General features: G+C 42.4%; 1 protein-coding gene across 1 annotated transcript; it reads left to right on the top strand.

Annotated features, from left to right (window-relative positions):
* Nucleotides 1-933: 933 nt before the first annotated feature.
* IL7R (interleukin 7 receptor) lies at nucleotides 934-16,516 on the top strand. Its single transcript, XM_069880120.1, has 8 exons — nucleotides 934-1,181; nucleotides 6,544-6,682; nucleotides 8,061-8,215; nucleotides 10,033-10,187; nucleotides 11,247-11,424; nucleotides 12,244-12,334; nucleotides 14,259-14,334; nucleotides 15,350-16,516. The coding sequence occupies exons 1-8, from the start codon at nucleotides 1,082-1,084 to the stop codon at nucleotides 15,851-15,853; spliced, it is 1,398 nt and encodes a 465-aa protein (XP_069736221.1). The 5' UTR covers nucleotides 934-1,081; the 3' UTR covers nucleotides 15,854-16,516.
* Nucleotides 16,517-18,482: the final 1,966 nt, after the last annotated feature.

Below are 18,482 nucleotides of genomic sequence, written 5' to 3'. Positions count from 1 at the left end.
ACAATTTCATGGGCAGGGACACCTTCTACCACATTAGGATGCTCAAATCATCATTCAGCCTGGTCTTAAACACCTCCAGGGCTAGGCATCCACAACTTCTCTGGGCAACCTGTGCCAGTGCCTCATCACCCTCACAGTACAAAATTTCTTCCTAATATCTAATCGAAATCTCTCTTCTTTCAGCTTGAAACCATTACCCCTTGTACTATCACTGCACTCTCTGATAAAAAGCCTCGCTTCACCATTTCTGTAGGCACCCTTTATGTACTGGAAGGCTGCTCTAAGGTCTCCCCTGTGCCTTCTCTTCTCAAGACTGAACAACCCCAACTCTCCCAGTCTGTCTTCGTATGGCAAGTGCTCCAGCCCTCTGATCATCTTTGTTGCCCTCCTCTGGACTCACTCTAACAGATCCGTGTCCTTCCTGTTTTAAAGAATCCAAACATTTTCCTGCATCTGCCAAGACTTAGCACAACTTCAGGGAGTGGTTTGATGGGAAGCATCAGGGTCCATCCTCTGGGCAGTGAGGCTCTCTTTCTTTCATGGAAAAAGGGCCATTTCTTCCAATTAAAACAGGGCAGAAATGCCCAGTAAAAACCTCGTGGCTACCTTCTGACCCCTGCTCGGGGCAGCAAGTTGCACTGGAGGACAGTCCCTGGCATTCTGGCAAGGACGCTTTCCTAGATATAAGGGCTGAGATGTCATCATAAGTTTGGTGAGTGGTTTAAATGATTTCTTTTCAAATTAAAAAGCTGCTCTGGCTTCTATATTGAGTCTCCTTATTACAGTGTCATCATTTTTCTGTTTGCTTGGGCATTGTTACTAACTTTGCCCTCAGTTTCCTTTATGCCTCCAACATAGAGTTTTTTGGTGCAGTCAGTTCTGTGCAAGAGCCTGCTTTCAAAGTAAAAGCTCTGCAGAGATCTTCATGCTGCCTTCCTGCTCTCTGCCACTAGGCATCCTTGCCGGCATGTTTACATTTCCCCTTGCCTGCGGTCTCTTTATCAGGCAATGGGTTTGTTCTGCATCTAGTATAAAGTAAGTGAGCGTGGGTTTGCACATACACGTACTGCACACATGCAGCATGCTCAAGATGACACAGACAAGTACAGTATTGAGCCTTTTCGTCTTGTTTCTTCACACCACTTTTGGGGAAAGTGGTTGCACCTCAGCAGATGGTGATGGTGAGTCATTTCATGTTCATCTTTCCACTTGTGTATGATCTTGAAAAACTTAAGAGCTCCAAATGCAACTGCTGGGTTAAATGTGTCAGTGTTTTAGCCTCCAGTCTTTCTCTCTTAGTGCCAGTACCTGAGGCAGAAGTGAAGCTGAAAGATTCTTACTTAGTTTCCAAATTTGCTGCCCTTGTCATGTCTCAGTTCTTATGAAATATGGGAGAGCACAGCTGTATGCGGAGGGCAAGCAAGATCAGATCTGTTATTCCTCTTTTGTTGTATTTAATCTTCATGTGAATAGTTACGCAAGGAGAGGGGAGCTGCTTCCCTCTTCTACAGTCCATGGTCACTGTGAACTGCCATCAGAGAGATGTGAAGTTCTGGTTACTGTGCTCTTGGCAGTTTCCTCCAAAGAAAATGTTTCAGTGTACCTCAAAATTGGCCCAAGCTGTTCCACTTCAAAAACCATGCTTTCTCTTTTTTTCTTCAAGCAATTATATATCCCCAGTCTTCCTCCCTGAACAGCAACTCAGATGGGGTGTCCATCACTAAGAATGTTCATCCCTTACAAACCAAATAATTATAAATCAATTCAACAATTTAAATTCAGGTTTACTGCAGATTTTATTCTCTCATTTAGACAAGTGAGAATTATTTAGCAGCATCACAATCAAAAATCAAAGCATAGAAGGCAGCAACAAAACCAATGTTTCAGTCTGTTGTCTCTTTTTTCAAAAGAGAGTTGATTGATTTACAGATTCAGTTCCAGATCTTTTAACTCTTACTTGTCTAACACTAAACAAACAGCAGTGGCAGAGCTTGTTGCACTGTGCCCAAAGGATATAGGCAGTCACTAAATTACTGGTAGTTTTATGGTTTTGTTGTCTGGGAGAAAAAGAGTTTTGGGTTTGGTTTTTTTTAAGAATTTAACAACTGTATTCCTATGCTATCTCACAGATAGGGGATCTCATTTTCCCCTGCGTGTCGTGTATTATAACATGTATGTATGCATACATATGTATATAAATAAGTCTATACATAGACAGGCTATGCATGATAACTTTTTCAGTTAGAAGAAAATGGGGAGTGGCTCACAACTGCATCTATAAACCTTGGTTTTTCTGTTTGTTTTTGATTTATACAATCTGCAGATGTTTAGATGCAGCTATGGTGATGAATGGTCAATACTAGTGATTTATCACTGGGGTCACTGAAATCTTCAGGCTTCTCAAAAGCAGATATGACTAGATCTTTCCTTGTTTTGTCACTGCCTTCCAGTAAAGCTTGATTAATAGTCTGTTTAGAATTAAAGACAAACAGATTCAGAAAAACCCCACTGAGCTGTTAGCAGCTTTTATGATTTCTTTATGAATCTCATAGGCATGGATAACAAATTAAACAATCTGGAGTAAAATCACCCATAATCCATGTTTAGCTTTCACTCTTCACCTTTCCAACTCACCATGTCGAAGTGCCACCAGCCAACACAGGTCTGAGCTCACCCCTTCTTATGGGCAGAGGACAGAAAATCTCATTGTGGCGCTTGCCTTCATCTTCTCTTTTCTTAGCAGCAGACTGCCTCCCAAGTGCTGCCTGGCAGATCCCTCAAAGCCCTAAGAGAGCTGCAAGCAGAGCTAACAAGGAGCAGTCATGAAGGGCATGAGAAGGGGGAGCAGGAGGTGGCACACCTCAGACAGAAAGTCTGGCTTCAGCGGCCCTCCTATGCAGACTAGCATGGTTTGTCCAACCCATATCAAAACTGCTGTAACTGAAATGAATTCTTCTTGAATCAGATCAGCTGTAGAGATTTTGCATGACTGTCGGTTACTTCGTTGACTTTAGAAATTCAGTCACTTGTCCTGCAGGCTTGTACTGCTGCCTTTGGTTTCAAACATTTTGGGTAGCCCTGGTGGCTTCACAACATAAAGCTGGAGCATGTCCACAGTGTCTGCTAACACTTTTCTCTTGGTAAATGTTTATGAGATTCCTGCTGTGACTTGAACCATCCTGGTAAGCGTTGTCCAAATGCAAGAGACAACCATTTCTGCGAAGGAGCTGCCATGGTGGTAATAAATCAGTCTTTCTCCCACTGGAATTGGCCCATCCAAAGCCTTGTCTTGACTTCAGCAGAGGGCTTGCTTTCAGTTTATGGCTCTGCCTAGTCTGACACGCTCAAGGAAAACAAGTAATCTTGGAAACTTTTAATTGTGTTAAGAGACCTTATCAGTGTGAGTCATATTGGAGTTATCAAAATATAGACACACATTCATGTATGCATTTTAAACATAAAATGTCTGTTTGGACTGCAGGCAAATGTTTTTCTTGCTTTTTAATTTTAACTCAGACTGCATTAAAATTTCTGTCTGTTTTCAGCAAAGCAGTAGCAGACAGTCAAAGGGTGTTTTTATGATATAGTATATATTAACATGATGATTATCTGTTTCGTGTGTTTGTGCAAAATCTGGTGTATGTAATATTTCTATACAGAGAGTGCTAAGCAGTCTCTTATGCAAAGTTTCTCTTATGTAAAAGGAGCTCTTTCGTTCTGATTCACAGAATCACAGAATGGCCAGGGTTGGAAGGGACCTCTGGAGATAAGTCCAACCCCCTGGCTAAAGCAGGGTCACCTGTAGCAGGTTGCACTGCAATGCTTCCAAATGGGCTCATAAGTTTTAGTAAGTCTTTAATTCGTATGTTTTAAAGTTGTCTTGAAGTAACTATGAATGTGAGTCGATCTCCTGGCAGTTGCAAGTAAAGATGCATAAAATGTGACGCACCATTGCAATGGAACTTTGGGTATACCTCTATACATTTATAATATGGTGCTTTTTCCATTTTATGTAGATTCATATCAAGATATTTGTTATCTCCTGAGCTTTTAATGTGTGTATCACTACATAAATATACTTCCACCCACAAACATGTACCTTTACGTAATACATTTCTGTACATATGTGTCCGCCCAGGTGGTGCAGGGCTACATTGGTCAAGGCTTTCATCTATGTGAAACTCCTGCAGGGTTTGTTCAGGAGTTGTACTGAGCTCTGTGTCTCTCTCTTAAATATGATGGTAAAACAGAGTAGTTTTATAAAGCACCTGAATTGTGCTTGACTGTGCTGCACAGGATATCCCCTCAAACCTGCAATGCTGGTAAGAAGATGCTGCAGTTCATTGTCCCTCTGGGAGTGCTGAGCTCCCCTTGGCACAGACACTGCCAAGGCTGCGGTGAGAAGGGAAGACTAGCACTGGTTGCTCATGATGGCAAACCACAGCTAAGTCTTAGTTCAGGGGAACTACCTCTAGGTGCTGGATCAGTGCAGCATCAGATGCTCCCTTCCCTCCTGCCGTGCACCATCACTGCTGGTGGCAGCAGCCCCCTTCACAGTCCCTGCCCACACCACTTTTGCATTTTTATCTGCATTCATGAATGACTTCTGAATTCCATCTCTTACTCAAAGCCTGACTCAAGATGCAGCTTGGCTCCAAGGTCAGGATGAAGCACTGCTAATTACAGCCCAGGGGGGTCAAGAAACTCTCCCTTGATTTCTCCCTGCTCTCAAACCATAACCGGTTTCGTTCTTCAGATGTGCTCCCATGCAGGACAAAGTCTCCCTGTGCACTGGCAGGATTGGCCAAAGATCATAGGACGATGACTTATTATGTCCAAGCAGCTAAGTAGCAGATAACCCATCAGAGATTCAATTGACCTAGGTGAGAGCAGAGATGAGCATCATTTTATCTGGGAAGTGTTTTCCATTGGAAATGTTTTCATGGGCATTTCACCACACTATTTGTGAATGTGAGTCACCAGTATCTCTTGAGCCACCAAGGTCCTGATATCACTGCAGCGAGTACCCTGCATACAAAGTCAGGGAGAATACCAAGTAAGGGATCCCAGATAGTCCCTAGGCACTGGGAAGAGGGTTATATATCACCACAGCTATCCTTAACCACTGGTAAAAGGGGGCAGGGGCATTCCTGCCCTGAGGATCTGCTCAAGGGGTCATGACAATAACCCTTTTCTTGTCCATTCAGGGTGAGATTTCAGGAAATGAGACTGAACTGGCAGTCTCTTCTGGAGAAGAGTCCTCTCAGAAGCATCAGGTTTTGCCTCACTGATCTCACACATGCCAAGTGTGGGACTTAAAACACATGTTCTTAGTCAAATCACAATTGGTTTATGAATCATCAAGGCAAATTTGCAGGAAGCTGTGCATTCTGACAGAACGTGTGAGCTTTCCCTACTGAGCCCAAATTTCTGACATTTCAGAAAATTGCAGAATGATCAAAATGGGACTTAAATGCCTCATAACAACAAAATAGTCTTGTTTTCCCAAAGCCACACATATAATTTTCTGGTTTTCTCAGGAAACTGGTGACAAACCAGACCTTCACAGTGTGGACAAAGATGAGGCAGGAGGACACTGCTCAGGTGCTCTCGGTTGCCTGCAACGCAACTGGTCCTGGTCCTGGTCTTGATGAAGTGATCCAATCAGGCATCCTCAGCTGTGGGTCTGCCACTTCAGAGCTACAAGGTGTTTGATACACATTCAGGCTATCCTGAGCAGAAATTCCCTTAAAAATATCTCCCATTGAAACTAACCCTTTGCTTTTCAACAGGTGTTTGCCCTGAGCATCAGCCTCAGTCACCTCTGGAAGTAACTATGCTGAATGCATCTTCTAGTGCATGTTCCTGTTCTGTTTATTTTCAAGAGTGTTTTGGTCATTGACTTGAATATTCTGCTTTTCAACAAGTATGAAGGTGTCTTGCTGCCCTTTGCATGCCCAAGCCCAAGGAAAGCAGCATTTTGTGGTTCCTAATAGGAAAACAGGAAATTCCTGAGATGATTTTCAGATGGAGTAGGTTCTACTTTTGTCTTTGGAGAAAGTTCATCCATAAGTTTTAAAACAAGAAGTCCCCTCTCCCCTGGCTAAAACTTAGAAATAATTAAACTGCAGAGTGGGCAATGTGTTTCCATCACTTTGCAATTGATGCTGGGACTTTTTCGCAGAAGTTTCCAGGTTGACATCAGCACCGCTCTTTGCTCATAGTTAATAGGAAAAAGCAGACATAGGTTGTCTCATCTGACCAAGCCATCCACGACACTGTGGCATTTCATAGCTTGCAGATCAATGACAGAGAATGCGTAGGAAGTGAGTGGGCTTCACTGTGTGCCAGGACAACAGTCTTAAAAGGTGCAAATGGTTTTTAATTTCATTTTGAACACACATTCTATGCTTCTTGCAGAACAGGTACATTGATTCTTGTCCTTTCAGGCAACTGCATAAAGAAACAACCTCCAACAATGGAGCTGCAAATGGAATACACTCACTATTTTGCTTCAATAACATCCTGCAAATCTCTCCTTAGGGACTTTCGGAGATGATGAACCAGACAATTTTGACATCAACTGCTTCAGCCAGTTGGAATTTAAGGATTCCTATAGCAGTCTGACCTGCAATTTTACAGAGCTGCCTTCTCACAACACTAACTATACCCTGGCCCTGTGGTAAGCACTGTCAGTCCATCCTTTGATGAACTACCAGGAGGTGAAATGCTAAGCACCAGTGAGTTGTGCTGCCATATACTGGAAATAGGTGCAGAAAAGTTAGAAGAAACTTTGCTTCAGAGTATTTTACCACGTTTGAACACTATATTGAGAGAAGAACAAGAGTTTACTGAAACAGAATAGAATTCACTGATAAGAAAAAACAAGTCAGCTGATAGGGTCTGTAAAGGGCATTATAACCTCTCCAATAGCCCTGATTGTGCATCTCTTGCTCTGGAACACCTGTTGTTACTGGTGTGACCCAACATGAACTGAAAGCGTTTTACCTTTAAATTAAATGTCTGGGTTTTTTTAAAAAAACAAACCCAAACCTAGCCTTTGTCAAGTGAAAAGTAAAAATGTTCTTGAAGAAGCTGAATCTTTCCACAGAAAATTCTTTTGCAAGAAGGCTGTTTCCTACTGAAGGGAAAATGCCTTTATCTAGGTCAAAAGAAAAACTAAATAATTGTCTTTGCATACATATATATGCAAAACCACGTTAGAATGTGTAAACAAATACGCAAGAGTTACCAAATGCATCAGTCATCTCCACTTCTCATCAGGCCTTGAAGCTCATTTCAACCTTTTTTTTAATTGATGGATCTATCTGAAGGTGTTCAGATTTTGTTTCTTTAATTGTACTTCTGCTTCACCTAAAGGCATACTTTTGCTTTTGCCTGTTTTTCCTGAAACTGAAAGTTCTGCTGCAGCCAACAGAAGAAGTGGATTTTTTTCCCCCCACATCTTGCTGTTGTAATCACTACTTAATTTTTTTTCCACCCAATTTATTAGACGTTTTATATTTTCATGGGGTTTGTTCTGGGTTTTGACAGAAATTTCATTACAGTCTTCAAACATGGGAGTCGCAGAGATGGAGGAACATCAGATACATTTCCACATCTGAAACTCTGCCATAAGACTACTTCATGGCCTGGCTGACTATTGACCCTATATTTTCTACCACTTCAGTCAACAGGAATTGTTGCTTTAATTTCAGTGAACGTCCAAATCTATTCCTCTATATTTAAAGATAGAAGTGGTAAGATCACTTTTAAAGACAAAAAGCTTTTTAACACTTCCCTCTCCATTTTACTAATTACATCTATTTCCTTGGTGAGCTCCAAGGCTCTTACTGTGACACGCATCACTTGAGCGTGGTGCTCAAAGACCACAAAGTAAAATAGTGTCAATCTTTGAAACTCTTTATTTGCATGACATAGTTTTGTATTTCGCACGGAGTCTCACTTCAGGTAATATGAAATGAGCAACAAGGATTTGTCCCTTACTATGGTACGGTAAGTCTGAGAGGGAACTAATGCTGTGTTGCTTTGATCAACAGCACCAAGGAAGACAGCAATAATGTGTGCCTCAATATGGAGAAACAGGAAGATGCTTATTTCTTACAATTCACTGATATACTTTCTAAGAAAGCCATTTGCATGGACTCTGAGACAAAGAGAAGGGTCTGCAGGAGCCTAGTGGTAACTGACATCGGTAAGACACCATCTTGGATCTTTTTAAGATATAAAATCATAGAATCATAGAATCACCAGGTTGGAAGAGACCCATTGGATCATCGAGTCCAACCATTCCCATCAATCACAAAACCATTCCCCTCAGCACCTCATCCACCTGTCCCTTAAACACCTCCAGGGAAGGTGAATCAACCACCTCCCTTGGCAGCCTGCTCCGGTGCCCAATGACCCTTTCTGTGAAAAATTTTTTCTTAATGTCCAGCCTAAATCTCCTCTGGTGCAGGCTGAGGCGATTCCCTCTTGTCCTGTCCCCTGTCACTTGGGAGAAGAGGCCAGCTCCCTTCCCTCTACAACCTCCTTTCAGGTAGTTGTAGAGAGCAATAAGGTCTCCCCTCAGCCTCCTCTTTTCCAGGCTAAACAACCCCAGCTCTCTCAGCTGTTCCTCACAAGGCCTGTTCTCCAGCCCCTTCACCAGCTTCGTCGCTCAGTAACCATATAATGGTTACCGGAGGGGGCACGGGAATAGCACAGCGCAAAGCCTAAACACCTGTCAGGTTGATATAAAGCCAATGTAAAATACTGCCCTAGCAGGGCATAGAGGCTGTATTGGGGTGAATGTGATGTTTCCCTTGCTTTAAAGCCAGAAATTATTATCCTTTGTTCAAAATGTGCAGCTGAATTATGCCCAGACATGGAATCAGACCAAATCATGCACAGGAGGGAACATTCAAAACCCTGATTCAAAGCTCAGACCTGCCTGAACTAAGAAATAGGGAACCTGGGGGAAGAGGGGCTCCTTCGAAGCTATCCATCTCGGGAGCTGGTCTCATTCAAGGGTTGCAGAAAAGCCTGTACAAAGTGGCTCTGTTCTGGTGCTATATTGCTTTGGCAATAGACACTGCAACATCCTTCTCGTATGAAACATTTCTGCCTCAGTTCAATAGGTTTGTAATAGTCTTACACTACTCCACAGTTTACTGGACAGCCTAGACCACCTCTGGTGGCCTCTCCTCTAAAAACTGCTGGTTCTACATGGAAGGATTATATGCTAGAGTGATACAGAAGGACTGGGCATTATTTCTGGCTATATACATTTTCCTGAGAGGAGAGAGGTGTGGGCTCTCTGTTCCTGTGAGAGCTGATGTTCTTTTACATGACATATTCAGGAAGCTTTAGTAGCACAGACAGAGGTCTCTGCAGACCTTAAGCCCTTCCAGCTCAGGAATGGCTTGGGGGCAGTCCCAAGGGCTGAATTTTTGACTTGAACTTGCTCAGAGGATCATTTGGCACCCTTTCCCACCACAGATCATGTCAGGAGGCGGTTCACAGTAAGGGTCTAGAGCCATGGTCTCCTCTGCTGTCTTATTTCATTCATTCCTCTGCCCACCTACCCTGCTGGCCACTGGCACTTGTACCCATACGTGGTTTGCTCCACAATGAGTTCCTCCTAGAGCAGCAATGGGGTTTGATGTGGGGTCTCCATCTCAGAACACTGGGGAGAGGGACTGAATTTGAGATCATCAAGCAGTACTAGAGCAGGGACGCACATGCTCAAGAATTGATTTCCAAGACTAAGTATCACATCCTTAGGAAGCGCTGTCGCTGATGGTTACAGCACTGCTCCAGCTGGTCAACATCAAGCCCCTCTCAGTACCAAGGCATAAGGATGAGCTGGGGCTCAGTGTGAGGATCACTCATCTTAGGCCAGCCCTTGCTCAAGGCAGGTCACCCCAAAGGCGAACTTGATGTGAACTTTTGTTTTCCTTTTCAAAGTCTGTCTATTTTGTAGTAACATTATTCTACTCCTGTTGTAACATGGTTTGTTATCATTTGCAGTTAAGCCTGAAGTACCATTCAACATAAACATCACATATCAAAAGGAGGCAAATGAATATCTTGTTCATTATAGTACACCACACTCAATGAAGAAATACTTAAAAGACAAATTAATACACCAAACAGCCTACCGGCCGGAAGAAAGCACTTGGAAGGTAAATGATGATGTATAAATGATCTTAAGCTAATTTCTGAAATTATACATTACCAGAAATACCAGTATCATGTAAAAATCCTGAGTTTTGCCTTTCTATAGTTCTCCAGCTGAAAATCTGGAAGAGTATAATATTTGACATTTGGAAATTCCATGAATCTGAACAATTCCAGACTGATAGCACCTGTGTGTATTAGACACTTCTCTGGGCTAACGAATTTTCATTTGTTTGAGCTTTGCAGTGGCAAGAGAGGAACATTTCTCACAATGTTAATAGAGAAACAGAACCATGTTTGGATGGCTTGATCTTTGCTACAGTTGTTTTGCCTTCATTTTCTGTGTTCATCAGTCAGGAAATTTTATGACCTTTTTTTGGTTAGCAACAATTTCATTGCGTCCCTTTTTCATTGACCCTCTCCAGGCTTTGGGTGTAGCCCTGCAGGTCTCCCAATCTCAGACCACATTTTAGGCTGCAGCTGCCTCTGAACTGCATCTGGGCTGGGCTGCCCAGATACTGGGACCTATGTGTCCCCTGTCACAACAGCAGCCATGCAAACACTAAAGCATGAGATACACCCATTTTTTACAGGAGGAAGATAGGAGCACTGTAATTAGAAAATTATTCTGAGAACCAAATACTTTAAAATATATAGTACTAGAGCTGCACTGTGGGATTTCAGCTTTCTCTCCATAATTGCTCTTTCAGAAGTTGTGTTTTTATGCCACATAAATGCATTTTTCTCCCCCATTCCCTTCTGAGCCTTCCAGGGACTTGTATAATTCCCACTGCATTGTTGGCAGCAGCAAAGCACAATTAATTCTTCCAACTGTTTCCCAAAGAGCTTTTAGCCAGAGTTAGCCTTTCTTCTCGATAGTCTCTGGACTACCTAGCTATTAAACTAGACTAAGGTTGCAATGCCCGCTCTTTATAATAAGCAAAGAGAAGGAACAAACAGCACAGTACTGCAGGAATGCACTTGACGTCATACATTTTTCTGAGACTGAAAGATCCTCTTCCTTTATCTTCTAGAAGAGTAATTGGATTTTTTTGTGTGTTTAGACAAAAGAGTCACCATTCCTTCAGGTAAAATTACTGGGAAAAAACCTCAGAAATGATGCATCATATGAGGTGAAAGTACGTTCACAGCCAAATGGAGATTTTTTTAAGGGCACATGGAGTCAATGGAGTGCTTCTAAGAGCTTCAGGACTGCAGCGGAGCAGGACTACACAGAGAGCTGTAAGTGCAGACATCATTTTGGTCCACCTAGAAGAAAGCAGACGAGGGGCCCTCAGCTCCCTGCAGCAGTGATGATGAGAATATGGGGAGGGAAGAGCCCATGGTCACAGCAGGGTCAGCCCTCACAGTCACTGACACCCCAGAGAAGTTGTCCCAGAATGTGGTCTCATCTGGAGATTTCTGTGAAGTTAAATCTCACACAGGGGCAATAAGATCAGCTGAAATACTGCTCAAAGGTCATGAGAGGGGTGCTAGAGGAAGGTGAAGGCTGACTCACCCCTTTTTGTTGCCAAGTGAAGTACAGGGAGAAGGACCAGCTTGCACTGAGCATTCAGAAAGGGCACAAAGAATGGTGAAACAGGACCTGTTTCAGGGCTTCAGATTTGTGTATGAACACAGCACCTAAATTACAAATAGCAGATTGGATAAAATCTTATCAATGCAGTTGCAAACATGATTAATCCTTTTGGTCCTTGGGATCCCTTCCTTCCCCAGGGGCATGCATTTGCAGTCACTTTATTGCTTCTGTAAGGACATGACAAATTGTGGCTTCAATGCACTGGAAGGCAGTAGACTTTGAGCTGCTTTAATCCAACTTATGAACCCAGCTAGAAGTTCAGCCAGGTGCGGATGTTCTGGCAGCCTACCTCTTTCCTGCTGGTGAAAAGCACCACTGACCCAGACCGGTGATAAGAAAGTGCAATGCCTGGCATTAATTCTTAATTTATTGCCTTCAAAGACCCTAAAGATCTTACGCTTACAGTGGCTTAACAGTGAGGTGTTTACATGCACTGGCTGATGTTCCTTGTTTTTCTTTAGATAGTAGTGTGGTCTTGGTTATATTCTCTATCCTGGGATTCATGCTGTCCATTGTCATGATTGTCCTGATTGGAACTTTTTGGGAAAACAGGTAATCTATATCTCTTCATATCAGAGAAAGTGTTGAAAGCCAATCCTGTCCTGCCAAGATTGACAGTATTCTCGCTTTCACTCTTATACTCGTGAACAATTCTCTTTCTGTCTCTGATCCTCTATATGAAACCAAGATCAGGCAGAGAGAAGTGGGAAATACAAGAGGGGGCATTGGCAGGCAGAAGATTTGCCACTTCAAACAGACCTTAGTCTTGGGCTCGAAACACTGGGACCTCTGGGGAGCTGAAGTTGCCATGAAACACACAGACAGTGTCTCACTGGAGGCAAATCTGACTCAAAAACTTCAAGCAAGATCCAGACAAGAAAGCAACTTGCAGGTTTTAGTGAATTCCCAAGAGGTGTAGGAACAGTGTAGTGGGGCGATTGTGTCTTTCCCTTTCACAGGCTGAATCAGCAAGTAGTTCACTCTGCAGCACTTTTGGAAGCAGCAGGAAAGAACTCTCTGCAACAAGGGATTGATGGCATCAGCCTCTGTCCCAGCTGGGTCCACATCCAGCCATGTGGCGAAACCAGGACCTACATCCCCTGCCAAAGTAGTCATGGCACAGGTGATATATTCATTACACAGGCAGTCCTTTGTCTGTGCTGTTTTTTCTAATTCATTGGCTACACAGCAAGACATAGCTACTTGTAATGGTATTTTAAATACATGGCTACATGTGCTTACATAGAATAGACAGTTAGTTAACAACTTTAAGAAAATTAACAGATATGTAGATAATCTGATGAAACCAGAATCTAATGTGAAAAAGTCCCAAGTTTAACCATAGGTGGTAAACTCTGAGCAAGGCTGAAAACCCAGGACAGTTTGGTGACATTTAGAGCAGCCCCATCCATGACATCCAGCCCCACTAATGTTCACAGAGATGGCTGCATGTGGGCTGCTTTGAGGGGACCATATTTGGGCTGTAACAACTCCTGAATTACACATGGGGATTGCCTGGGAATGTGTTAGTTGGCCCAAGTGAAACCATGCCAAGAACAATTTTAATAATTAACCATATTAGACACTTGAGTCACCTGCCAGAGGATGTTCTGTGGTACTATTTTATTTGCAAATACAGACATGGCTTGAGATTTCTAGCTCTTTTTACTGTTACCAGGCACCTGCAGTTCTCTAACTTTGCTAGAAATTCTATGCACATAAACTGAAAAAAATAGGCTTTTAAATGGTGAAACTTTTTTAATCCATATATTTCCCTTTTAAAAAGAAGAGGTTTTTATATGTGTGTGTATATATACCCACATGTACAGACACATAAAATGAAATACAGATTAATATGGATCTATAGCTGTATTTATATCACTGCAACACTGAATGTCAGGCAGGCAATGTTCTCGAGACACATCATAGCTGAGATTTTCCAGCAGCACAACGTGAGAACTTCGTTAAGCAAGAGAGTAAAATTAGCCCTGTGAGACAAGGCTACAAAACAGATATCTGAAGCACAGATAGCTGTCCAAGTAGTGGGACTATACGCAGTTCTTGGATGAAATGTGGAAAGGCAAATATCAGCAAATTTGCACTTTAACCACAGCATCTTTTTTCATTTGCAGAAATAGTTTTCATCATGCAAACCCCAGTTAACATAGCTAGATGCAAATGAGATCTTCACCAGCACATTTTGCTGCTTTTCCAGTACTTGGTGAAGAGTCTTTAACTGTGACAATTAGAGCTCTCAAAAGAACAATGGCTCTTCAGTGACCTTCATAACCTCTCTTCTCCTCCTGTCTTTGTTGTATTCTGGGACTTCTCTGTCGTTATTCCCTGTAATGCCAACCCACCCTAAGGCTTTGTGAGTGTACAAAGGAGGCAATACAAATCTCTGATATCTATTCCGGTCCCTCTGTCCCTCTCTTCCTACCCTTGAATCCTTTATTCTCTACTGTCGCTGTTTCAGGATCAAGCCTGCTGTGTGGCCAAACCTTTCTGATCATAAAAAAACATTGGAGCAACTGTGCAAGAAGCCAAAAAATGTATGTATTTCCACTGTTGTTTTTGCTGGAGTATAGACTATTGGGAACAAAGCTGACATTCATGACAGACAGTACATGGTGCACAAACTGGAACATTAGTTAGAAATTACTTCATTTTACTGAAGCGTGCCCACATCTGCACAGGCAGATGCTAGTCAAAGGTATGGAAATAACAGACAGTTCAACTAGTGCCTGAGCTTTGACTTGTGCAAAGTAACTACAGAGGGCTGAGGAACTTTATATGTGAAGAGAAGTTGAAGGAATTGATTTTATTTATAGAAAAGAGGATGTTTGGGAGGGGAGTACTGATCATAACCTTCAAATATCTGAAGTGTAGGTAGAGGAAAGGTGGAGGTTCTCCCTTCTGAAGGCTGCATGGTAACATGACCAGAGGCAACAGACACATGTTGCTTCAGGGAGAACTTCATCTGGATACAAGAAAAATACCTTACACCATGAGAACAATTAAACTTTGAGTAGGTTGCCCAGAGAAGAGGTTGTCTACATATAATATATTATGAGTGTGTTCTTAATTTAAGAAGTGTGTTCTTAATTTAATGACTCTACCACCCCCTGCATTCCCCAGTGCAGGGATTCCTAATGTGTTTCAGTAAATCGTGGCAAACACTTACTCCCCTCACTGCAAAATTAGGAAGGTAAAACTGTGTGCCTGAATCAGCACACAAATTCCTGTGAAATGTCAAGTGTACAATAGACAGCATGGCTCAGAAAAGTCTCTGAAACACTATTCCCAGCACACTTTGCAGAGTATAAAATGCTCTCCTGTGTCCCTGCCTGCTAGAGGCCACTAGGTATATTTAGATTTATATGGAAAAGGATTTTAACCCACACAACAATTTTGTTCTCTTCTAATCTATTGTTCAGCCCGCTCAGGGTTACTTTTAGTTAAAGAAATAATAAATACCCTTCTAAAATCAAATGAATTATTAAAGCACCTTTTCTGTTAAGTTAATACCCTCTGTTAACTGACTATACTGTTTCCTTTGCCACACAGAATTTTGATATAAGCTTTAATCCAGAGAGTTTTGGTTATGTTCATATCCATAAAGTGGATGGCATTCGAGCAAAAGCTGAATTGGAAAATTTTCTGCAGTTGTCAACTGCTCCAGAGAAAAAACTTCCAGAAAAATTTAAAAGTGAATCAGACCTGAAGATGATCCCTGTGATGACAGACAAAAGCAACATAGACCTGTCTGTGACTTTTGGAGGAATCTGGCCGGCTGAAGTCCTGAACAAACTCCTGGGAACTAGCCAGTTTCCAGTCATTGAAGCAAACCGCAGCTCCAGTACGTATGAGGTGTGCCATAGCAACGTTGTGCCCCTGTGTGATGATGGCTTCAACCTCTCGTCCCCTCCTCCCCCAGATCCCTCTGATCAGCCTGGACCAGAGAACTTAAACAATGACACAGTGCCCCAAATGCTGCCCACCAGTGAAATGAGGTCACCAAACAATGAGGAAGCCTACGTCACAATGTCTAGCTTCTACAAAATTCAGTAAGCATTACAGGAATGACGAATTACAATTTTTTCTCTAAAACAAGCAGGACACTGAAGCATTCATTCTATTTTGTTTTCCTGTGCCCTGTGTGTTCCCACCTTCACAACACACTCTGCTCGCAGTGCAGCGCTATACCTGCAAGGAAACGAGTTCTCCCACGTTTCAGTGGTGGTGGCCTAACCTCAGCTCTCAGTATGCTGGTAGCAGTCTTCACTGCAGCAGAAATTAAATATGATTCAACCTGACTTTAATCTTCATATCTGATTAACCCAGAGCAATGACACTGCAGTCCTAGCTGAGGATCACAGCACGCCTTGTAAAAGTTAGTGAAGTGTTCTCTTAACCTCTTGGTTGCAGTGTTAAGATCTTATTAATGCCTAAACAAGAAATAAAGCAGCAAATTTCTGTTAAATAGAATCAAATCTGAAAAAAAAATCACTGAAAAGCGAAGTCTTATCTCTTCCTATAAACTGAATTGGGGATATAAAATACATAAATGCTGCCTCTTTCTGCAGCTCACGTGCAAGCATTAGTGCAGCATGTAAGTGCTTTCCTGGACAGAAGGGCTGAGCGGACCTTATTCATTTACTAGCATTATTCCAAATGGCTGTGGCTGTATGAAAGTACTTTGATTTTGGCCAGGCAATGTTCTCACCTGACCTAGGAAGATGGCTGGAGTATCATAGATCCTATCAGTGATCAGAATACATATATTTTTTTAAAGTACATTGTAAATTGCCTGGAGATAGCTTCTTTTTTTTTTTTTTTACATTATGACAGAGGGACAGAGGAAGGCATCCTGTCCCTTCCCATTCCCATTCCTCTGGACTTTGTGCCCAGCTCTAAGGGATTCTGCATGTGCCTCCAAACAGAGTTGGCTGAGCCACTTCACAGTCCTTCTGGGATGCTGCATGTTGCAGAGCACACACTCGAAGATAAAGCTGCTACAGCCACATCGTTTCGTGACAGTCAGAGCAGCGTGGCCATGGGAAGTCCAAGCTGCTTTGCTGCATTCTGGGATTGGGGTTTACCTCATTGTGTAGTCTCAGTTCCTCTAGCTGCTTGAAATTCTCCTTCACTGAAATTTTTTCACATTCCCAGAGTCTAAGGGTATGAAGTCCTCCCTCATCCTCAGAGACACTCAAGTTTTGTTCTGACTGGTAATAGTCACTGAGATGTTGCTATGTTTGATGTAGCCTGCTGGAGAAGAATAGCAGTCCCAAGACAACACTCCACCCTCTCCACCTCCACCCAGCACCATGGAAACTTTCAAGCAGGGACAACTCCGTGATCCCTGCATGCAAACGGATTGAGGATCTGGCTCATAGCACTCCAGTGACACTTTACAGAATGTTTCTCATTGGTGTTTCTCACTAAATGAAACATTGATTAATATGGTAGAAAAAGATGAAAGTACTGGACATTAATTTGCTGTATATTGCTTAGATTTCTTTTCAAAATGAGCCACTGGTAATGCTCATACTGTGCTGACTTGCACAGTGTGACTGTAGATGCAGGCAGACTGCACTGGAAAAATAGCCTCTTCCAGTAGCACAGTGACAAAAAATAAAGGGGATGGAGGAAGAAGCAAAGTAGCATCAGAAAAATCCTGCACAGTATGAGCTATGCTGGTTACAAAGTCAAACACACATTTTTAAGAATTAGAAGGGACATTGCAAATGTTTATCTGCACTATTTCAGGAGTATGGTACCTATGTATAATAGTCTTCCTGTTTGTCCAGAAAGGTGTACAGCCCTTTAGTACTGAAAAACCAGTAGAAATCTGATGTTTATTTACTTTAATGATGCTGAAATAGTTATTTTTTTCCTATGTAGTACTCGTATTTTCATATAGCTGCTAATGTTTAAGCATTCATTCTATTTTCAATGTCTTGTGATTTTATTTAATTAGGTAACATGTAATCTTCATCTTAAAATGTTTTTACTGCATTAAAAGGACATGGCTTGTTGCATAACCTACTTCTGCTTCTCTAATTCAGCCTTCTAATATACATGTATTGAGACAGGGTTTACTGTGCTCTCACTGAAATTAGGAGAACTCCTTAGGCTCTACTTAGCCCAAATCCAGGCAGCAAAAAGGCCTGAAAGCACTGCAGGATAACAGCAAGCATCACTCCCCCTTCATCACCACCAACCTCCAAGCCAAGGAAGCCTCTCTGCAGCTCCAGACTCTTATTGCCATCCAGCCCTCATTACCCAGAAAAGAGAGGTAACAGCTCTAGGAGGCAGACAGACAAAGCCCATCTCCTGATAATGGCTTGTACTTGCTCAGGTGAGCCGGAATATTTGCACAAGCCCCTGTGTGTAGCTTATCCAGAAAAGTTTCTTTCCAGGAGAACAGCAGCAAGCACAGACAAATTGAGGCAAGTTAAAGGTTAGTGTTAAAATTTCTGAAGGATACTGATTCCCAGAAATGCCCATGAAAACTGTTCACTGAACCACATCCAGCTGCTACCAAGCCAGTGGAACAACTGGGTCATTACAAAAGTGTTCAGTTAAATCCTGTCAGGCTGACCTTTCACAAGTGCTAAGCTCCCCTCAGATAGCTCTGGGGATTAGGCTGCTCTGAAACATACAGGGACTAGGCAGTCTCCTTCAGATTTAGCAG

Source organism: Phaenicophaeus curvirostris, chromosome Z (assembly GCF_032191515.1).
Source record: "Phaenicophaeus curvirostris isolate KB17595 chromosome Z, BPBGC_Pcur_1.0, whole genome shotgun sequence".
Taxonomy (NCBI): domain Eukaryota; kingdom Metazoa; phylum Chordata; class Aves; order Cuculiformes; family Cuculidae; genus Phaenicophaeus; species Phaenicophaeus curvirostris.
The sequence above is the reverse complement of the archived record's forward strand: the minus strand, read 5'-3'. Positions and strand labels throughout refer to the sequence as shown.

Bases quoted from the DNA above. Each gene is read 5' to 3' on its own strand.
- IL7R (XM_069880120.1), top strand. From the start codon at position 1,082: ATGCTCAAGATGACACAGACAAGTACAGTATTGAGCCTTTTCGTCTTG. The intron at 8,216-10,032 runs GTAAGACACCAT...TATCATTTGCAG, and splicing joins CCTAGTGGTAACTGACATCG to TTAAGCCTGAAGTACCATTC. The intron at 10,188-11,246 runs GTAAATGATGAT...TTGTGTGTTTAG, and splicing joins CGGAAGAAAGCACTTGGAAG to ACAAAAGAGTCACCATTCCT.